This window comes from Sinocyclocheilus rhinocerous, unplaced genomic scaffold, assembly GCF_001515625.1.
Source record: "Sinocyclocheilus rhinocerous isolate Xijiao unplaced genomic scaffold, SAMN03320098_v1.1 scaffold1441, whole genome shotgun sequence".
Classification (NCBI taxonomy): domain Eukaryota; kingdom Metazoa; phylum Chordata; class Actinopteri; order Cypriniformes; family Cyprinidae; genus Sinocyclocheilus; species Sinocyclocheilus rhinocerous.
In genome coordinates, this window is record NW_015654063.1 from 428,269 (window position 1) to 445,629 (window position 17,361).

Here is a 17,361-nt window from a genome sequence, read left to right on the forward strand (position 1 = left end):
TATATATATATATATATATAAAAAAAGTAGTTTCCACCACAGAATGCTATCAAACAAATGACAGGATTCGAGATGTGATGGAAATGACACTGGAGGAAATGTTCAAGACTTTAAAAAAAAAACAATACTGTGATTAATCTCCTGTTGGACATTGTAAACAGACTAATTAAACAAACTAGTGTGAGTTTGAAAAGCGTTTAGAGAGTTTATTTTCTAAAAGTCCACAGGGCCAAAAGTGCCCATAGTTGAAGAAACACCCATAAGCTCTTTGAGATGCACTAGTAATTATTCAGCGGCCCAACAATGTCACTTCCTCTCAAAATGAGCATTTCCAATTTTCACATGCCAACTATTTCCAACTGAAGAATGCAGAGCAACTTTAGCGTTTCTCCAACTTAATATTAAAAGTGAGCCCCATGAGTGATGAGAACTGTCTAACGGCTGCTCCAGTGTGACAAACTAATTAAAGTCTTTCAACTAAAGTCGTTCTCATGTTTTAACTCAAGCATTCTAATGCCAAACATCTAGCGTGCTGAATGTTTAAATGTGTGTCAGAACAAATCCACAACCTCTTCCTCCCAACAGCTCACGTCTCATTAGATATCACTGAAATAGATGTGGAACAACCACACTCATGTCTGCTGTAATAAAACAAACAGAAGATGAGCAATGAATGAAAGCTTGCATTTCAACAATTAACAGGCAAAAAGAATAAACGCTTATGTTTAATATCCTGACCACAGCACAGAGCCGCCGATTGAACCTTCCACGAAACTACATATGATGAAAACATCTAAATTACATATATGAAGTGTGCAGAATGGGAGTATGTGGGGAATCTCTCTACTAGGAAGTGTGTGTGTGTGTGTTAGTGCTGTGTTCAAAATATCGATACGACGATGTATCGTCACAGAGATTTGACGATACAAGTATCGATACAGCTGGCCCTGTATCGATATTGTGGCACGTGTGCAGCAGTGGACCGCCACGCTTAATTTGTTTCAAATTTTACGTTTAAAATTGAGTAGAAAAGTGCGAGGTTTCTAAAAAAGAATGAATAGAGCATATATAGGCTACAACAAGGTTTAATCTGGCCGCAGAGGAACACAACTGAGTTGCCTGATATAAAGAGACGTAATCCCCAAAACAGAGCTTTACACTTGCGCAATACGGAAATATCTGCTAAGTGTGCTACTTATCTTTGTGAACCTGGCAACCCTGTGCACACGCGCTCTCTCCACTGTGGATAAACGCGCTCGCTTTCTGAAAACACTGGTTAGCTTGCAGTTTAGCGATCTCCTCTTCAATATTCTATTCTCGCATATTTGCCGCGCGCACCTAAGCGAAGTTGCGGACGCATCGAGTATAAATCAGCCTTAAATCAGCCTTGAGCGTGTGTGCGTTAGATACAGTGAAGACAGCGCAATGATGCTACCAGCTCCTTGTTGAGAAAGATAATGTTCTTGAGCGATTAAGCTGTTTAGTTGATAAAACTGCGGGGCAGCGCTAAAAAGTTTGTTCCTGAATGTCTTGAGTGCGGCCGCAACGTGATCTTGTGTGTGTGACTGAACTTAACATCAAACATGTCAACATTTCACACAAATGCTGGCACAGACGTGCATGTTCGGCTAGAGTCGCTTTGAACTCGTGCATCTTCGGAAGCGGAGCTGCGCGGAAAGTTACAAAAAATGTCGTGCACACCGCCACGCGAAACGATGTCACGTGCACTCAAAGCGAACTTCCGCCAACACAGCGATGACGGCATATTTGCCGCGCGCACCTAAGCGAACTTGCGGACACGTCGAGTACTGTGGTAGTTATGGAGGCCCTTCATAATGCAGAGGCCAACTGCCTGCTCTGCCAATAGTTAGAAATGGCACTATAGTAAGCAGTGTTTAATAAACAGCAGTTTTTCTAAATTCTGCTGAGGTGAAATTCAGTGCAGTCATGTATCGTGATACGTATTGTATCGTGGCCTCTGTATCGTGATACGTATCGTATCGTGACTTTGCTGGTGATACACAGCCCTAGTGTGTGTGTGTGTGTGTGTGTGTGTGTGTACTCACTGACAGACTCCAGATGACACTGCTGGTCTCAACAGACCTCTGGGCATACTTATCAAAGCAGACATCACTAGTGCAAACATATGTGTGCTAAACAGCCCACAGTGCCAAAACAACATCCTTTCAAATCAAATTAAAATGATCTATGAGTTCACATACTCACTGACTGAACATGTAAACAGTCACTTCTGGCACGTCAATACCCAAAAAACCGCTTCAAATGCTGGCAAAACAATGACTCAATTCCCTTTAGTCTAAGGGCAGAGACATACTTGCATACACGCAAATGCAGATTCGAATACAGTCCCTTTGTAGTGAAGTACAAAAGTCTGAAACCACTAGGTGAAACATGTAAAACAGGATTTTTTTTGCAAAAGGATGCAATAAAAAAGCAAGGATGCATTAAATTGATCAAAAAAGCGACTGAAAAAAAATGTTTTAAAAAAGATATTTTAAATAAATTATGTTCTTCTGAACTTTTTAGGCATCAAAGAATTCTGTAAGAAAATAAAGCATCAAGGTTTCCACAAAAATATTAAGAAGCTAAAAATATAATGGCTGCTAAATATTTAGTTTTGCCTTGATAGGAATGCATTAAATTTAAAATATTTTTAAGTGTACTTTAAATTGTAATAATATTTCCCAGTACAATCAAATAAATTCAGCAAGAACTATAAAAAAAAAAAAATATATATATATATATATATAAAATAAAAAAAGAACTTTTCAACCCCAAACATTTGAACAATAGAGTATATACAATAATTTTTTTATTGCAAATACAAAGTGACACTGACCATACAACTGGCCATAAACTTTCACACAAATGTCCAATACAGCACTCCTTGTGGCAATGTCCTATGCATGAAATCAAGTGTTCGTAGCTAAAAGCAACTGCGTTCATAGATCTGCATAAAGGCAAACCTCTACATTAAATTCAGCCCTCCTCCTCTGCTCTGCCCAGCCGGTGAACAATCTAGATGAAATTGATTTATTTATTTTTTTTGCCTTTCTGCTTTGTGAATTAATTGGGGTAATAAAACAAACCTATAGAGCATAAAATAGTATTAGAGAGCTGCTCTGGTAACAGGGATTTCCCAGGTCATCATATAACTAAATGAAAGGTGGCTGATTGGATTGTGACGACGTGTGCTCTTCCTGTGTTCATGGATGGCTGAGTGCTGAGCATTCATTTGAACAGGAAGAATAATCCACTTAGAGAGGCGGGTCGGACCATACGCTGGGTATTTGGGGAAATACCACACTGTAAAAAATGACCGTGAATTTAACGGTAAAAGACTGTAAAAATGCTACAGTAAAAACCTGTTAAATAATTTTTTTTTACAGTGCAGGGTGTGCGTCTCATTGATCTGGAAGGTTATTTCTTAATGATAAATCTTTGCAGGGATCATAGAGTTTCAACAAAATACTTTTATAAGGAGGTGTACACAAAATCGTGCAACCACATCACAAAGACTGGTCTTTGTTACAGTCTTTGTTGAATGTGGTCTGAAACAGTCCCTGGCCACCTGTTCAGTGACCCAATCACCTGCGTTCAGGATGCATTTGCACCTTTTAATAAAGGCAATCATAGATTGCTGCAAGAATTACATATTTCTGTAGGCCAAAAACCTGAAATGCACTTCCAGTTCATTATCCCAAAATCAATGGATTTTTAATGGGTTTTTGCCTGAAACAAGGTCCTTTATTCTAAAACATAAAATACATTTAATACCCCTTGTGATATTTTAAGAGCTTTTACTTGTCTTGAAAAAGGTGGTTGTTGACAAGTTTCTAAATGGGACTACAGAGGTTCTCTGAGAGCCTCGTGTTTATCACAATCTTACAAACTATTCTAACTCAAACTTTCAGGAAAAATGATTTTAAATAAAGACTGAAAGAGTTGTTGAAAGCTGGTGGTGAAAAATGTTGAAACAATGGTGTTGAAAATGGTGGTGATGTTGGTGATGATAAAGAAAATATGTATAACATTATATTAGATCTGTGCATGAGGTCTTAAAGTGACAGCAGCCTAATATTCCTGCTGCTGGCTGTGCCATCAACGTTATTCAAAGAACAAAAGAATAAGAAAATCACTCAGTGATCTTGACTGAATAATTTCTGTAACTTTTTTTGGTAACTCAAGGTTTGAAACAACTTGAGGGTGAGTGCATGATGTATGAATTTTCATTTTTGGGTGAACTATCCCTTTAACAATAATCTATAACAATAATCTATATTAGTTAGTCTAGATGTTTTTGCTGTGGTATTTGTTATAATTGTTATATAGGCCTATATACAGTCAGGTACATCAATATTTCGACACTAACACAATTTTCACAATTTCGGCTCTGTATGCCACCAGAACAGGATTAAAGGTGCTGTATGTAGGATTGCAAACTCAAAATATTGGAGAGGGTTTTTTTTCAACCGGCCCCTCCTCCTCAGACTTGACGCAAACGCAGGTTGCCAGATTGACGACACCAACAGGAACTGACCACTTTCGTTTGGCAGCTTCCATGACTGAAATGAAATACGCTGTTTTCCGCCAACTGGCAACCCGGGGGTGCCGAAATACAATTGGGTAAACGGGCAGTGGGCGGGTTACACAGACCAAAACAGAGACAGACATTCCGACACGGAACACACATTTTCAAAGGAGAATAAATGACTGTAGTATTGTTTTTCAGATAAACAAGTATGTTAACTTAGCATGTTTCTTAAATAACTGCAAACATATTATGGTATTTTTATGCTCTAGTAGAGTCAAAAACTTACAGCACATTTAAAAATAAAACAATCAAGATTAAATTGAAGTACAGACTTCAAGCTTTAACTCAAGGGGTTGAACAAAAATAACAAAATTCTTAGGAATTACAACCATTTTTATACACAGTCCACCCATTTTCAGGGTCTCAAATGTAATTGGACAAATAAATATAATCACAAATAAAATGTTCATTTTTAATATTTTGTGGAAAATCCTTTGCAGGCAATGACTGCCTTAAGTCTGGAACTCATGGGCATCAAAGACTGGTTTTCCTCTTTTGTGATGCTTTGCCAGGTCTTTACTGCAGCTGACTTCAGTTGTTATTTGTTTGTGGGTCTTTCTGCCTTTAGTTTTGTCTTCGGCAAGAGAAAATGCATGCACAATCGGGTTGAAATCAGGAGATTGCCATTTCAGAATATTCCACTTTTTTACCTTCAATAACTCCTGGGTTGCTTTTGCTGCATATTTTGGGTCATCGTCCATTTGTACTATGAAGCGCTGCCCAATCAACTTTGCTCTATTTGACTGACTCTGGGCAGAGAGAATATCCCTATACACTTCAGAATTCTTCCGGCTGCTTCTGTCCTCTGTCACGTCATCACTAAACACCAGTAACCCAGTGCCACTGGAAGCCATGCATGCTCATGCCATCACACTGCCTCCACCGTGTTTCACAGATGATGTATGCTTTGGATCATGAGCTGTTCCAAGCCTTCTCCATACTTTTTTCTTCCCGTCATTCTGGTACAGGTTGATCTTAATTTCAGCCATCCAAAGAATGCCTTTCCAGAAGTGGTCTGGCTTTTTTAGAAGTTTTTTTTTGGGCAAAGTCTAATCTGGCCTTGTTTGCACCTTGTGGTGAACCCTCTGTATTTTCTCTCATGAAGTCTTCTCTTGATTTTAGACTTTGACAGTGACACGACTACCTCCTGGAGAGTTTTCTTCTCTTGGCTGGATGTTGTGAAAGGGTTTTCTTTACCATGGAGAGGATCCTCCGATCATCCACCACTGTTGTCCTCCGTGGACGTCCAGGCCTTTTTATGTTGCTGATGTAGAGATCCTTTGACTGAATGATGTGGGCTCACAGCAAAAGCTTCCAAATGCAAATGGCACACTTAGAAACAACTCCAGACATTTTACCTGCTTAATTGATGTAGAAATAAGAAAGAATAGCCCACGCCTGCCCATGAAACAGCTTTTGAGTCAACTGCCCAATTACATATGGTCCCTTGAAAAAGGGGGGAGGGTACATATTAAAGAGCTGTAATTCCTTAAACTTTAATCCAATTTTGATAAGAATACCCTCAAACATAACTGTAACTTAAATGAGTTTTGGTCAGCAGCTAAAATAATACAAATTGTGCCCGTGTCCAAATATATATGGACCTAACTATATATATATATATATATATATATATTAGGGTCGCTCCGATGACATGGGGTCTCTGTCCGGCGCGGGTGAAATCATTATAATACTGAAGGTGAGGTACTCAACTTCATATTTCTTCATTGAATAACTTATAAAGTAATTTGAAAACCTTGTGTGAGACGTAATTTCACAAACAGCGTGAGTGAATCAGCGCGCGCGCTCTCTCTCAAAATATGCAAATGTCTTCAAATCACCACATCGCGTCTGCACTATAAGCGAGCTGCACGCTGCACAGTTGACACAGGAATTGTCACTTGCACAATCGAAGCAGTGTCACATCGTCACTAAAGTTTATAAATTGCATTACTTTTTAATTCTTGCCGGTGTTTAACCATCCAGCGCTCACGCGCTCTCCTGGAGACCGTGCGCTCATGCACACTCGCAGCGCACACACATAATGCCAGGTTCACATTACTCCGTTTGCAGTGCGTATGTGGTGTGTATTTTTCCCGCGTTCATGTTAACGGATTAATAAAGCGTGCATACTGCACACGGTTACTGTCCGGCAGTGTGTTCCAGTAGCGGTGCGTCTGCAGCAGTGCAGAGATCGTTTCCGCACCGAGTCTACTGTTGTGCTCATTTGTGAAGATTTTCAGGGTGAACAAAACATGTAATAATCATAAACATTTGTTGGTTATTTTTTGCAATAATCTCAAAGCCAATGAAAAAAAATCCAAATGGGTTTTTATTGAGGGAACCTAAGTGATGCTAATGTCCAGGTTGGCCAACAAAAATACGTCATCACTGCAGGACACCATTGAAAACGCATGTTAATGTCAGGTGTTAAAACACACCTAGAGACCCCATAATTTTGCCAGACAGAGGGCACGGACCGGTTTATGTTCATATGCCATGTGTGAACACCTTTGAGTTACAATTTCAAACGCTCTTCTACCACTTTCTTTCCCCACTCAAACATCATGTCTGTATATGCAGAGGCATGTGTGATCTCTCTTCTTTACAAATGATCCAGATACAGATGTATGTCAGACCCTGTCGACGTGACAAACGGCATATTTACAGCCGTGGAGAATGAAAGAGGAAAAGATCACTCAGTCAACTGACACCTCTACCTTGAAGTAGAGACGAGGAAACTCGAGCACTTCCCAGGAATGCCTGGATCGCGAAAAAAAAGCCACTTTTTCCAGCACGCTGAACTTTGCAAGCCCCATGTCTACTTTTACAATGAAACTTAAAACACAAAGGGGCAGATTTACAAGGAGACACAAAGAAACTCACACATGCGAACATACATACACACGATTCCCCGGCTTATTTCACTGAGGGTTTCATTTCAGAGTGTAAACATGTTCTAAATCACACACACACGGTGACATTTAGAAGAAATAGGTATGCGTTTTCTGTATTGGAAGTGTGCATGACATCAGGCAGAGGTGAAACCTGCCCAGATGAAAAACACATGGTTCCCTGAGGAGCAGTAGTACAGAACTGAAACAACTGAAGTTTTCCAGACCTGTCCAAACTAAGAGAATATGTTCCAAATATATGAAGAAAAAAAAAGCCGGAGGTCTAAATATAAAAGTTTCGTACTTCTCAGCATCAACTGCTTTTTCTCTGATGGTGAAATTCTTCAGGCAGATATTATTAGTTTAAAGATATGAAACAGAGGTTGATTAAGGTGAGTTGTGTATTAAAAGTGATACTTTAATATGAAACAGTGCCGTAATGCAGTAAGAATGGTGTTCATTTGTTCACAGCTACATGAGTGAGTCAGAGCATTTCAAGCTTAAAACAGGGCCTGATTATGGCATATAATATCATCTTTCATAGTGGCAGTCTATTATTTCACTCACCATTAACTCAGAAGCGCTTATGTTTGATCACAGCTCTGTTTCTCTAACGCGGATATAGTACCAATAACTTTTTTACAGATTGTGCTCATCTTTTCTACTGGATACATACTGGATTTGAGAGCAGATGAGTTGACTTCGATCTCTCCTCCTTTGATTGGCTGGAAGCAGGCGAGTTCAGAGTCATAGGGTTCTGGGCTGGACTGTCCGTTTAGGCTGCTTCTTGTCCCTGTTCCATTCCCGGGACTCATGGCGCCCCTCTTCTGGGCCTCCTGTTCCTCGTATACAGCGATCAGCTGTGGGACACACAGCAGAGCAGTATAATTTAGAGCAGATAGGTCAGATACAGTTAAAATGTACAGTTAAAGAGATGCTCATAGAGGAACCGAGTGCAAGATTCGGATTTCAAAAGGGGAAAGACATAGGGGAATTGATTTTTAACGATAACTTAAGACCTAGAAACCGACCTACTCTGAGCTCCAAAGTTGTTAATTGTTGGTTTTTGTAATCAGTGCACATTACTCCAGCTTACTTTTTCAAATAATCATGCTTAACAGCTTAATCCCTGGTGAAAAAAACTATATTATACATGATTATGCAAAAAAACTCGCCCACCCAATACCACGAAGCACTGAGAATTATGCACTCAAGTTAAGCTTTCATTTAAAAATTAAAAATAAAGTAGCACAGACTGACACACAGACTTAAGAAACACTGACCACATCACAATGCATACCCAATGCCAGAAATACACACAAACACATGTAAACACGTAGCCTAATCATAATCATAGCCTACCATTTAGAATAACCTCTGGGTTATCATCTGGGTGATACGTAATCAGAACACCATAACTGCTGCTTAAAGACAACTCTACAAGCATCACACAATGGCTGTATCCAAATTTCTCATTTATCCACTCAATCACTTTTGCCTATACACCACATAGAGCAGTAAATGAAAACGAGGGAGTGACTGGTGTTCATTCACCCCTAAAGTAGCAAACCTAATATTTGAACCATTGACCAAATGATCATTTTGTCTGCGTACAGTCCTTCAACACTAATGTTCTCAGCAAATTGCTTAGTCAAGAAAGATAAAACACTTGCCATTAACTTTAAGTTAATGTCTAAAAATAAATTACTCATTACCAATATGCATATTTTTCTCATTATATTGCAAAACACATTTTTTAAATAGACTGATGATTTTTTTTTTAAGAAATGCATACTTTTATTCAACAAGGAAGCATTAAATAGATCCAGTGACAAAGACTTTTACATTGTTACAAAAGATTTATATTTCAAATAAATGCTGCTCTTTTGAATTTTATATTCATAAAGAACCCTGAAAAACTGTATCAGGGTTTTCACAAAAATATTAAGCAGGACAACTGTTTTCAATATTGATCATAAGAAATGTTTCTTGAGCATCATATTAACATATTAGAATGGTTTCTGAAGGATCATGTGACACTGAAGACTGAAGTAATGATGCTAAAATCACAGAAATAAATTACATTCTAAAATGTATTAAAATTGAAAACAGCTATTTTCAATTGCATTAATATTTCTGAATATTAATGTTTTACTTTATTTTTGATCAAGTAAATGCAGTCTTGTCAATATAAGAGACTTCTATCAAAAACATTTTCACATTGGAACGGTTTTGTCAGCACGTGTCCGTTTTACACTATAAATCAAAGTGCATTATGGTTATAAAATAACGCACTATATGTGGAATGAAACATTTTAGAATTTGGGCAACACTGCAAAATATTTTATACCCAATATATTTTACATATAAAGAAATCAAATGATTCACACTGGCCTTCATTACCTTATGGATCAGGACGCTACAGAGGACATCTAAAGAGCCCAGCATGGCTAGTGTGTAATGCGTTGATCTCGGTATGCGATGACATCCATTCACTTCACTTTATGTGTGTGAGGCCTGCCGGCCTCATCAGCACAGTTAAATACATGCATCCGTCCCTATTCACAGAGTCACTGACACTGCACTTAGACTTCTGCTGCACTGCTGTTCTAGCGGCCTCCACACGTGTGCGTCTGTGCATGTAGAGCATATGTATATGAGAGTGAATGCAGTGAATAAATGCAGTCAGGGACAGAAAGAGGAGTTTGCTGGTAAAACTAGAGGTTTCCTGCCTGAGAGAGGCAGCAGGAGAGTAAACACATAAATAAACAATACACACTGTCACATTCAGGAAAATGTGCGTGTGTGTGTGTATGAATAACTTAAATAAGAGAGTGTTATATTCAGGATACAACATATCTCTTTACCAGCTATGTATGATACAGCATTTTGCATCATTTTTATTATTTATCTCCATCCTTATGAGACTGGGGTTATTTAACTGTCATTCTTCTTGTGCACTAAATCAGCATATTAGCATGATTTCTGAAGGATCATTTGACACTGAAGACTGAAGTAATAGCTGCTGAAAATTCAGATTCGCATCACAGGAATAAATTACTTTTTTATATATATATATATATATATATAAATAGAAAGCAGTTATTTAATTGTAATAATGTTTTATAATTTTTATGTTAATTAATATTAAAATATTAATCAAATAATTATTTAAAAAAAAAAAAAACTTACCTAAGCCTTTGAATAGTAATTTCCCATCATAAAAAAAAACACATTTCATCATCCTAGATAAATTTAATTATTAAACTCTGAGGCCTGGTTTCACAGACAGGGCTTAGACTAAGCCAGGATTAGGCCATAGTTCAATAAGGACATTTAAGTAATTTTTATAGATGTGCCTTAGAAAAAAAACATTACTGTCCATCTTAAGACAAAACAAAGGCACTGATATATTTTAAAATCACTCAGTGCAAGTTTCTTTCAGCTGAAACAGCTCAGACAGCTCAGACTTACATTTTAGACTGGGACTAGGCTTAAGCCTTGCCTGTGAAACCAGGGGTAAATTTCAAACAACTCTTAAAGTTAAAACAGAAGTGTCTTACACAACTTTTTGTGAAAAAAGGCAACTCTTTATAGCGAATGAAGCGAAAGTTGATTTTAAAGGGATAGTTCACCCAAAAATGAAAATTCTGTCATTCAATACTCACCCTCATGACCCGTAAGCCCTTCATTCATCTTACAACACATGAATTAAGATATTTTTATTCTCTGACCCTGCATAGACAGCATTGGAATTACCACGGTCAAGGCCCAGAAATGTAGCAAGGACATCGTTAAAATAGTCCATGTGACATCAGTGGTTCAACTGTAATTATTTCTCTAATATTTTGAATGTATAACGCAGCAACTGTGGGCTAGACTTATAAAACATTAAAATGCAACAACGTCACTTACATCATCATCACCAATTTCTTTTCTTCCGTGTCAGTCTTCGACACGCATTCACAAGAGTACCATGACGTATGCGTGTGCATTCCTCTGCTTGTATGGAGGGTCAGAAATAGGGCTTGGCGATATAGCTAAAAAATGTATCAACGATATAATGTTTCATATCGTTCGGTATCGATAATTATTGACATTTTTTATAACCTTTTTTTTAAAAACAAAGAGCAATAGAAAAAACTGTTTAAATTTAACCACTGTATTTTTAAATTAACCCAATTCAGCACTCAATTCAGCATGTGTTCATGTTTGTGTGTGCTGCCTGCGTCACTCAGCACGTGCCTATATCGTGTGCTATAGCGAACATTTTTTCTACCGTTATCGAAGAGGGTGTACCGTCGATAAATATCGATACCGTTTTATCGCCCAGACCTAGTCAGAAAGCTCTCGGATTTCATCAAAAATATCTTAATAGGTGTTCTGAAGATGAACGAAGGTCTTACGGGTTTGAAACGACAATGAGGGCGAGTAATTAATGACAGAATTTTAATTTTTGGGTGAACCATCCCTTTAATAGTACTTTAATTTTAATTACAAAATGTATTTTTCTGCTCCTTAGAGTATCACATTGTTAGCTTAGCAAGCCATGTATTAATCATTTGTGGAGTTGCAGCTTATGTACACCTATTTGTCCCTTTTGGGGTTGAATTCAATTAGGATGCTGCCTGTGTAGGCAGTAAACAGCAAGGAAGCTCACTAAATTTTGGAACAGAGCCATCAAGTAGGAATCTCTCACTTCCAAACTTTTAATGGCACGCAGCATTACCCTCAACGCAATCCTCACTTCCCCTCAACCAATACCTCCTCATCTATCCATCCATCTATCCATCCATCCATCCATCCATCCATCACTGATTGCTATCATTCCTTTCCCAAGACCAAAACCCTTATTTCTGATTAGGCCCACTGCTATTCCTGACAGATCTTTATGGCCAGAACCTCTCCACACACACACACACGCAGCAGAAGGGCTGGGGCATGATCGGTGAGGAAGGGTTTTGATTTATTCACAGAGGCAGGAGAGGAGAGGAGCACTTCCTCTGTACCAGAGGGAGGAGAGAGCATGGAGCTTTAGAAATGTCATCAATCTGCTCACCCTGGGAGAAGAGAGAGAGAAGGAAGCAGAAAAGAGAGCAAAGGGTTTCACGCTAATATTTCGCTTTCCTGCTCTCTCTCTGTCTCCCCCTTCCTATTTGGCTCTGTGTGATGTCTCATTTATTTCTAGCAGAATGTCGGCCCTCCAATAAAACTGGCTGGGCCAGCGTCCGAAGGGAAACATCTGTAAGAGTTGCCCACATATGAGAGCAGACAGGATTCAATTCAGTTTCATCTTTAACACCACCATCCACTACCACCAAACACACACGCAAGAAAACAAAACCACAAAAATACACATCATAATACCAAACACTTATGTATCAAATCTGCCACACTATTAGTATTAAAGATTAAAGATAAAGAGACTGACACGGTTTGTGCTATAAACATCAATATCTCAAATCAACTTAAGAGGTGTGCTATTACAGTACTTTGACAAGCAATCAGAATTGAGATTTTTACCTGACAGGTAATAAACTGAGTGAAAAAAGTCTAGACTTATTTTAAAGGAGGGATCGAGCTATATGGATGTACTGATACATGATCGATATCGAAATATCACATCTAACAGTATGACAGACTGACGTCAAAGGTAATCTCACGTAAAAACAGGTAAATATGTACAGATAGATAGATTATAATATTAATAATACTACATTTACATTTTTTTGTCTCTTAGAAATGCACATTTGTCTGTAGCTTCAGTTGATAGTAGCTTGAGTTGGAATGCAGATGTAAATTTATGTCCATTATCCAAAACCATATGGTTTCTAGCTATGTGTATGAAAAACAGTAGTCTAAATATAAATGCACAAACGCTATAGCTTAATCACAAAAATATTAATTACATACAATTATATTGCATTAGCCTACTCCTTTAATACATTTAATACATGCCTACATTAATAATATTATAAAATTAGATATGAATATTTCACATTTCTGCCACAATATCATGGTGCAGTTAGTGTTACTACAGTAACTCCATGGTAAATGATGGCGATCTGTAGATTGACAAGCTTGCTGAGTTCTGACTGTATCATTGCACACAGAAATTAGAGGAATGACATTACAAACCTACAGTACATCACTCGCTTGAGCACCAAAGCTCTACATGACTGAGCACAAGAGACGATTAGCAGCCTCAGCGCAAATTTTCTAAGCTGTTGTTTTAACTCTCAACTCCATATAGCTAATAGTCCTAATAAACCTTGCCTGAAATGAAAAAGCTGAAGTCATCTCGTTTCTTAAGGTCTAATTAGATCAACTCTAAGCAAACCTGAGGAAATTAAGACACGTTGGCCAAGGAACAGGCCTGCAGCAGGAGCCAACTCAATACTGCCACTTATTTTAACCCTGCTTATTTAATCACAGCACTACCTCTATACAAGGAGTGCAAATGTGTCCAAACTTACTTTAGCCAAATGAGTTAAATCCATCAGCTCGATTACCCAATCATGCGCCCACTGAACCCGGTCTAGTTCACTTTACCACGCAAGAATCACACACTACCCTCGACAACCTTCGGGCTTCACGAGGAACCAATACTGAAGCGTTCAGACTCCAAAATTGGATCAATAGTCTGTTATCAAGTGGAACTGCTCGACAGGGTAAATAGCCTCCTCTTACTCTCTGTCCTTAGATAGTCTGAGTCCTCACAATAAACCAGACACCGGCATTTTACTTGTCATCCTACAATTTAAACAACATAACGTTGATTTTTACAGAGCTGTTCATACTCTCAGCCCAAATTGCGAGCGTTTGAATATGGATTATCCGCTAGTTCATCGATATCTCATTCAGCGGGAGTTTGAGTGGCACAGTCGCTGTCTGAACACTGATGACTGTTATTTCTGTAGCAGTCTAGAGCCGTTAATTACAGATATGACAGTTTGAAACTGAAACGGACATGGTTACAGACACACGGTCGGTCACATGGACTGGGGATGGAAGAAAGCACACACACAAGAGAGCACACTCACACAGGTGTGTAAAAGGTGTGAGATCGATGGCAAATTACATCTGACAGTGGAATAAGAACCTGTCAAGCACAATAACAAAACCGACTCTATTAGTGGAAGGAGACAATAAGAGAGAGGAGGAAAATGGCGGGCTGCTTCCTCCCTCCAAGAAGTTCTGCTAGTGATGGCCTGTGACACCGCAGAGAAAGTTCAAATTTATCTAATGGATTCAAGCAGATGAATTAGTGTGGAGTATCAGAGACGGCTCTGAAACACAAAGTAGTTATCAATGGCACAATATATGGGTACACCATATGGGTTACTGACTGATATTGAAAGATTTATCTGTGCGTGCTTTAATGTGGGCTGTGTCTGTATCAGATCGACAGCACCTAAATTAGCATGTGAGGATATGAAAGCTGTTAGAATGACAAGTCTGATAGATCATCTGCTCTCCTCTGCCTCCATGACTAAGTCTTATTAAAACAAACCAATATATCCCTGTAAAAGAAAATTATAATCTTGCAACCTGCATGCATTGAGAAAGTATTTAAGACGTTTTTAAGAGAGAGCATGAAATCTCTCCTATCAACCTTCATTTATCTCAAACACAGGACATGAGCAGCGTCGTGTCAAGATAATCTACATTAGAAGCACTGAAGTTGTACAATAAATAAGACCTCAGAAATATAGAATAAAATTTGGTAAATAACTGGTGTGCCACTGGTACATTCAAAAGAAATCCACTGGTATAAAAAGATTACCTGGAATAAACTGTTTAAAAATAGCAAAGCCAAACAAAACATATTACTTCTATATTGCTACTTATTTGTTATGAACAAAAAAATATTTAAATTAGCAAGTCTAACCAGAAACATCATTGGCTGGCTTAGATATAACAGATTACATATATTTGCATTGCATATATTTGATCCAAAATACAAAATTACATCAAATAACAAAAAAGTTATTTATTCACATGATGCAAAGCTGAATTTTCAGTATCATTACTCCAGTCTTCAGTGTCACATGATCCTTCAGAAATCATTCTAATATTTATATGCTGACAACAGTTGTGCTGCTTAATATTTTTGAGTGAACCATGATACATTTTTTCAGGATTATTAGATGAATACAAAGTTCAAAAGAACATTATTTTAAATAGAAACTTTTGTAACATTATAAATGCCTTCAATGTCTCTTTTGATCAATTTAATGCATCCTTGCTGAATAAAAATGTATTACTAACCCTGACCTTTTGAACGGTTGAATATTTAACAAATAAAATTTAATTCAGCCTCATCCATCAATAGATGGATAATTTTTAATGAGAATTTTATAAAACATACTCTAGTTAATATTGTGCATTAAAATAAGTGTTGATTTTTTTTGTCAAAATTAAATCATCCAGCCTGCTCTCAAACATAGTATTGGCATCAGACATCAAACAACTATACTGGCTGACATATGGCATTTATAAGTAAAATAGTTTTACTTCAGACTGGCAGAGAAAATAATGTGGGAGGAATAGCTGCTGTGTCAGAAACAGAAGCGGGACGTCCATCAACTGAAGGCCACCGCAAGGGGAACTTCCAGTGTAGACATCTTTGCTGAATATAATGCAAGCAATCTAATCGGTGTGTTACAACATAAAGCTTGTGTACGGTATAGACAGGGTTAGTTGTCTCTCCACCTCTAAACCGCCATCCCATGCTCCCTCTCTTGGGCTTTAAAGCTGCTGTTTTATGCAGTGTGGCAAAGGTCCTTCTCATTGAACCCCGTACCCCAGAGTGTCGTAAACACATCTGTCTTAATGTGTTTAACACATGCAGCGAAGTGCTCTGAACACAGCAGCCTGGCAAAGCATGCTGGACAACACTACATCCTGCAGACCTGAGACAGAGACATAAGCTCTAGTGACCTAGTGAGCTGCCTTGCTGTCTATAGACACCTGCCTTCTACAGCAGCATCCCAACTCAACTGTAACTTCATCACTGATTTTGAACACTAAGCAGCAACTGTAAGAGCCACACAAACAGTGCCCTTCACACAAAGCACACATAGTCTGGTGTTAGCATGCTACGCTAACAACACAGTACTTAAGAATAAAAATACATGCATACACATAAATAATGTATAAAAAGAACATTTCAATAAAGATTTTTCACTAGTGAATGTATTATTGTTGATAAACATTTTGTTCACTGCAGCCGCCATCCTGGATGGACTTTTTCACTGAACTCGTCAGATTGCATTCTGGGATTGTCTTCGCCCTGAAGAATGTTGCCCTAAGATTTGCCCCCCAAAAAAAACATCTTTGTAGTCATGCTGCCTACATTGTTGAGCCTTTGGTAGGGAATCACCCTTATGATGCCTTAAAGCAGTGGTCGGCAACAGGTGGCCCGTGGACCAAAACTGGCCCGCCAGCAATAATATCTGGCCCGTGCCCTCAGCCAGATTATTTTGATAGCGGCCGGTTCTGAAATAGATCTGTCATGACAGCAACAGTTACTCACAATCAGAGTATGTGAGCAGAAGTGTGATTTTGACTCTGGAGCAAGGAGCGGATTTTTTAAAAGTCGGAGCGTGATTTTCACTCGCTCCTAGAGCGCTTCACCACCGCTCCATCACGAGTACAATTCATGCCAACAGCCCATAATATAACTGCATATTTAGCAATAATTCACATGTTAAACATTTAGCTAGCTTGATAGAGAAGGATCACTCAAATCAGAAAGAATGTGAAGCTATGCTGACAGCAATGGACATGAGCGGGAAATTATAGTTCTCAAGGAATTTGTTTGTTCCTTCTAGATACTGAATATTTTCA

At 38.3% G+C, this 17,361-nt stretch overlaps 1 protein-coding gene and 1 long non-coding RNA gene across 2 annotated transcripts in view; one reads left to right on the forward strand and one right to left on the reverse strand.

The window, feature by feature from the left end:
* The window catches only part of LOC107716778 (partitioning defective 3 homolog B-like), a 335,521-nt gene that overhangs the window by 256,324 nt on the left and 61,836 nt on the right, over positions 1-17,361 (reverse strand). The window contains exon 4 of the mRNA XM_016523332.1: positions 8,186-8,369. Coding sequence (XP_016378818.1) covers positions 8,186-8,369 — 184 coding nt within the window. The remainder of the gene's footprint in view (positions 1-8,185; positions 8,370-17,361) is intronic.
* The window catches only part of LOC107716779 (uncharacterized), a 25,143-nt gene continuing 10,990 nt past the window's right edge, over positions 3,209-17,361 (forward strand). Inside the window, exons 1-3 of the long non-coding RNA XR_001637252.1 lie at positions 3,209-3,223; positions 4,064-4,067; positions 10,157-10,161. This is a non-coding gene — a long non-coding RNA (uncharacterized LOC107716779). The remainder of the gene's footprint in view (positions 3,224-4,063; positions 4,068-10,156; positions 10,162-17,361) is intronic.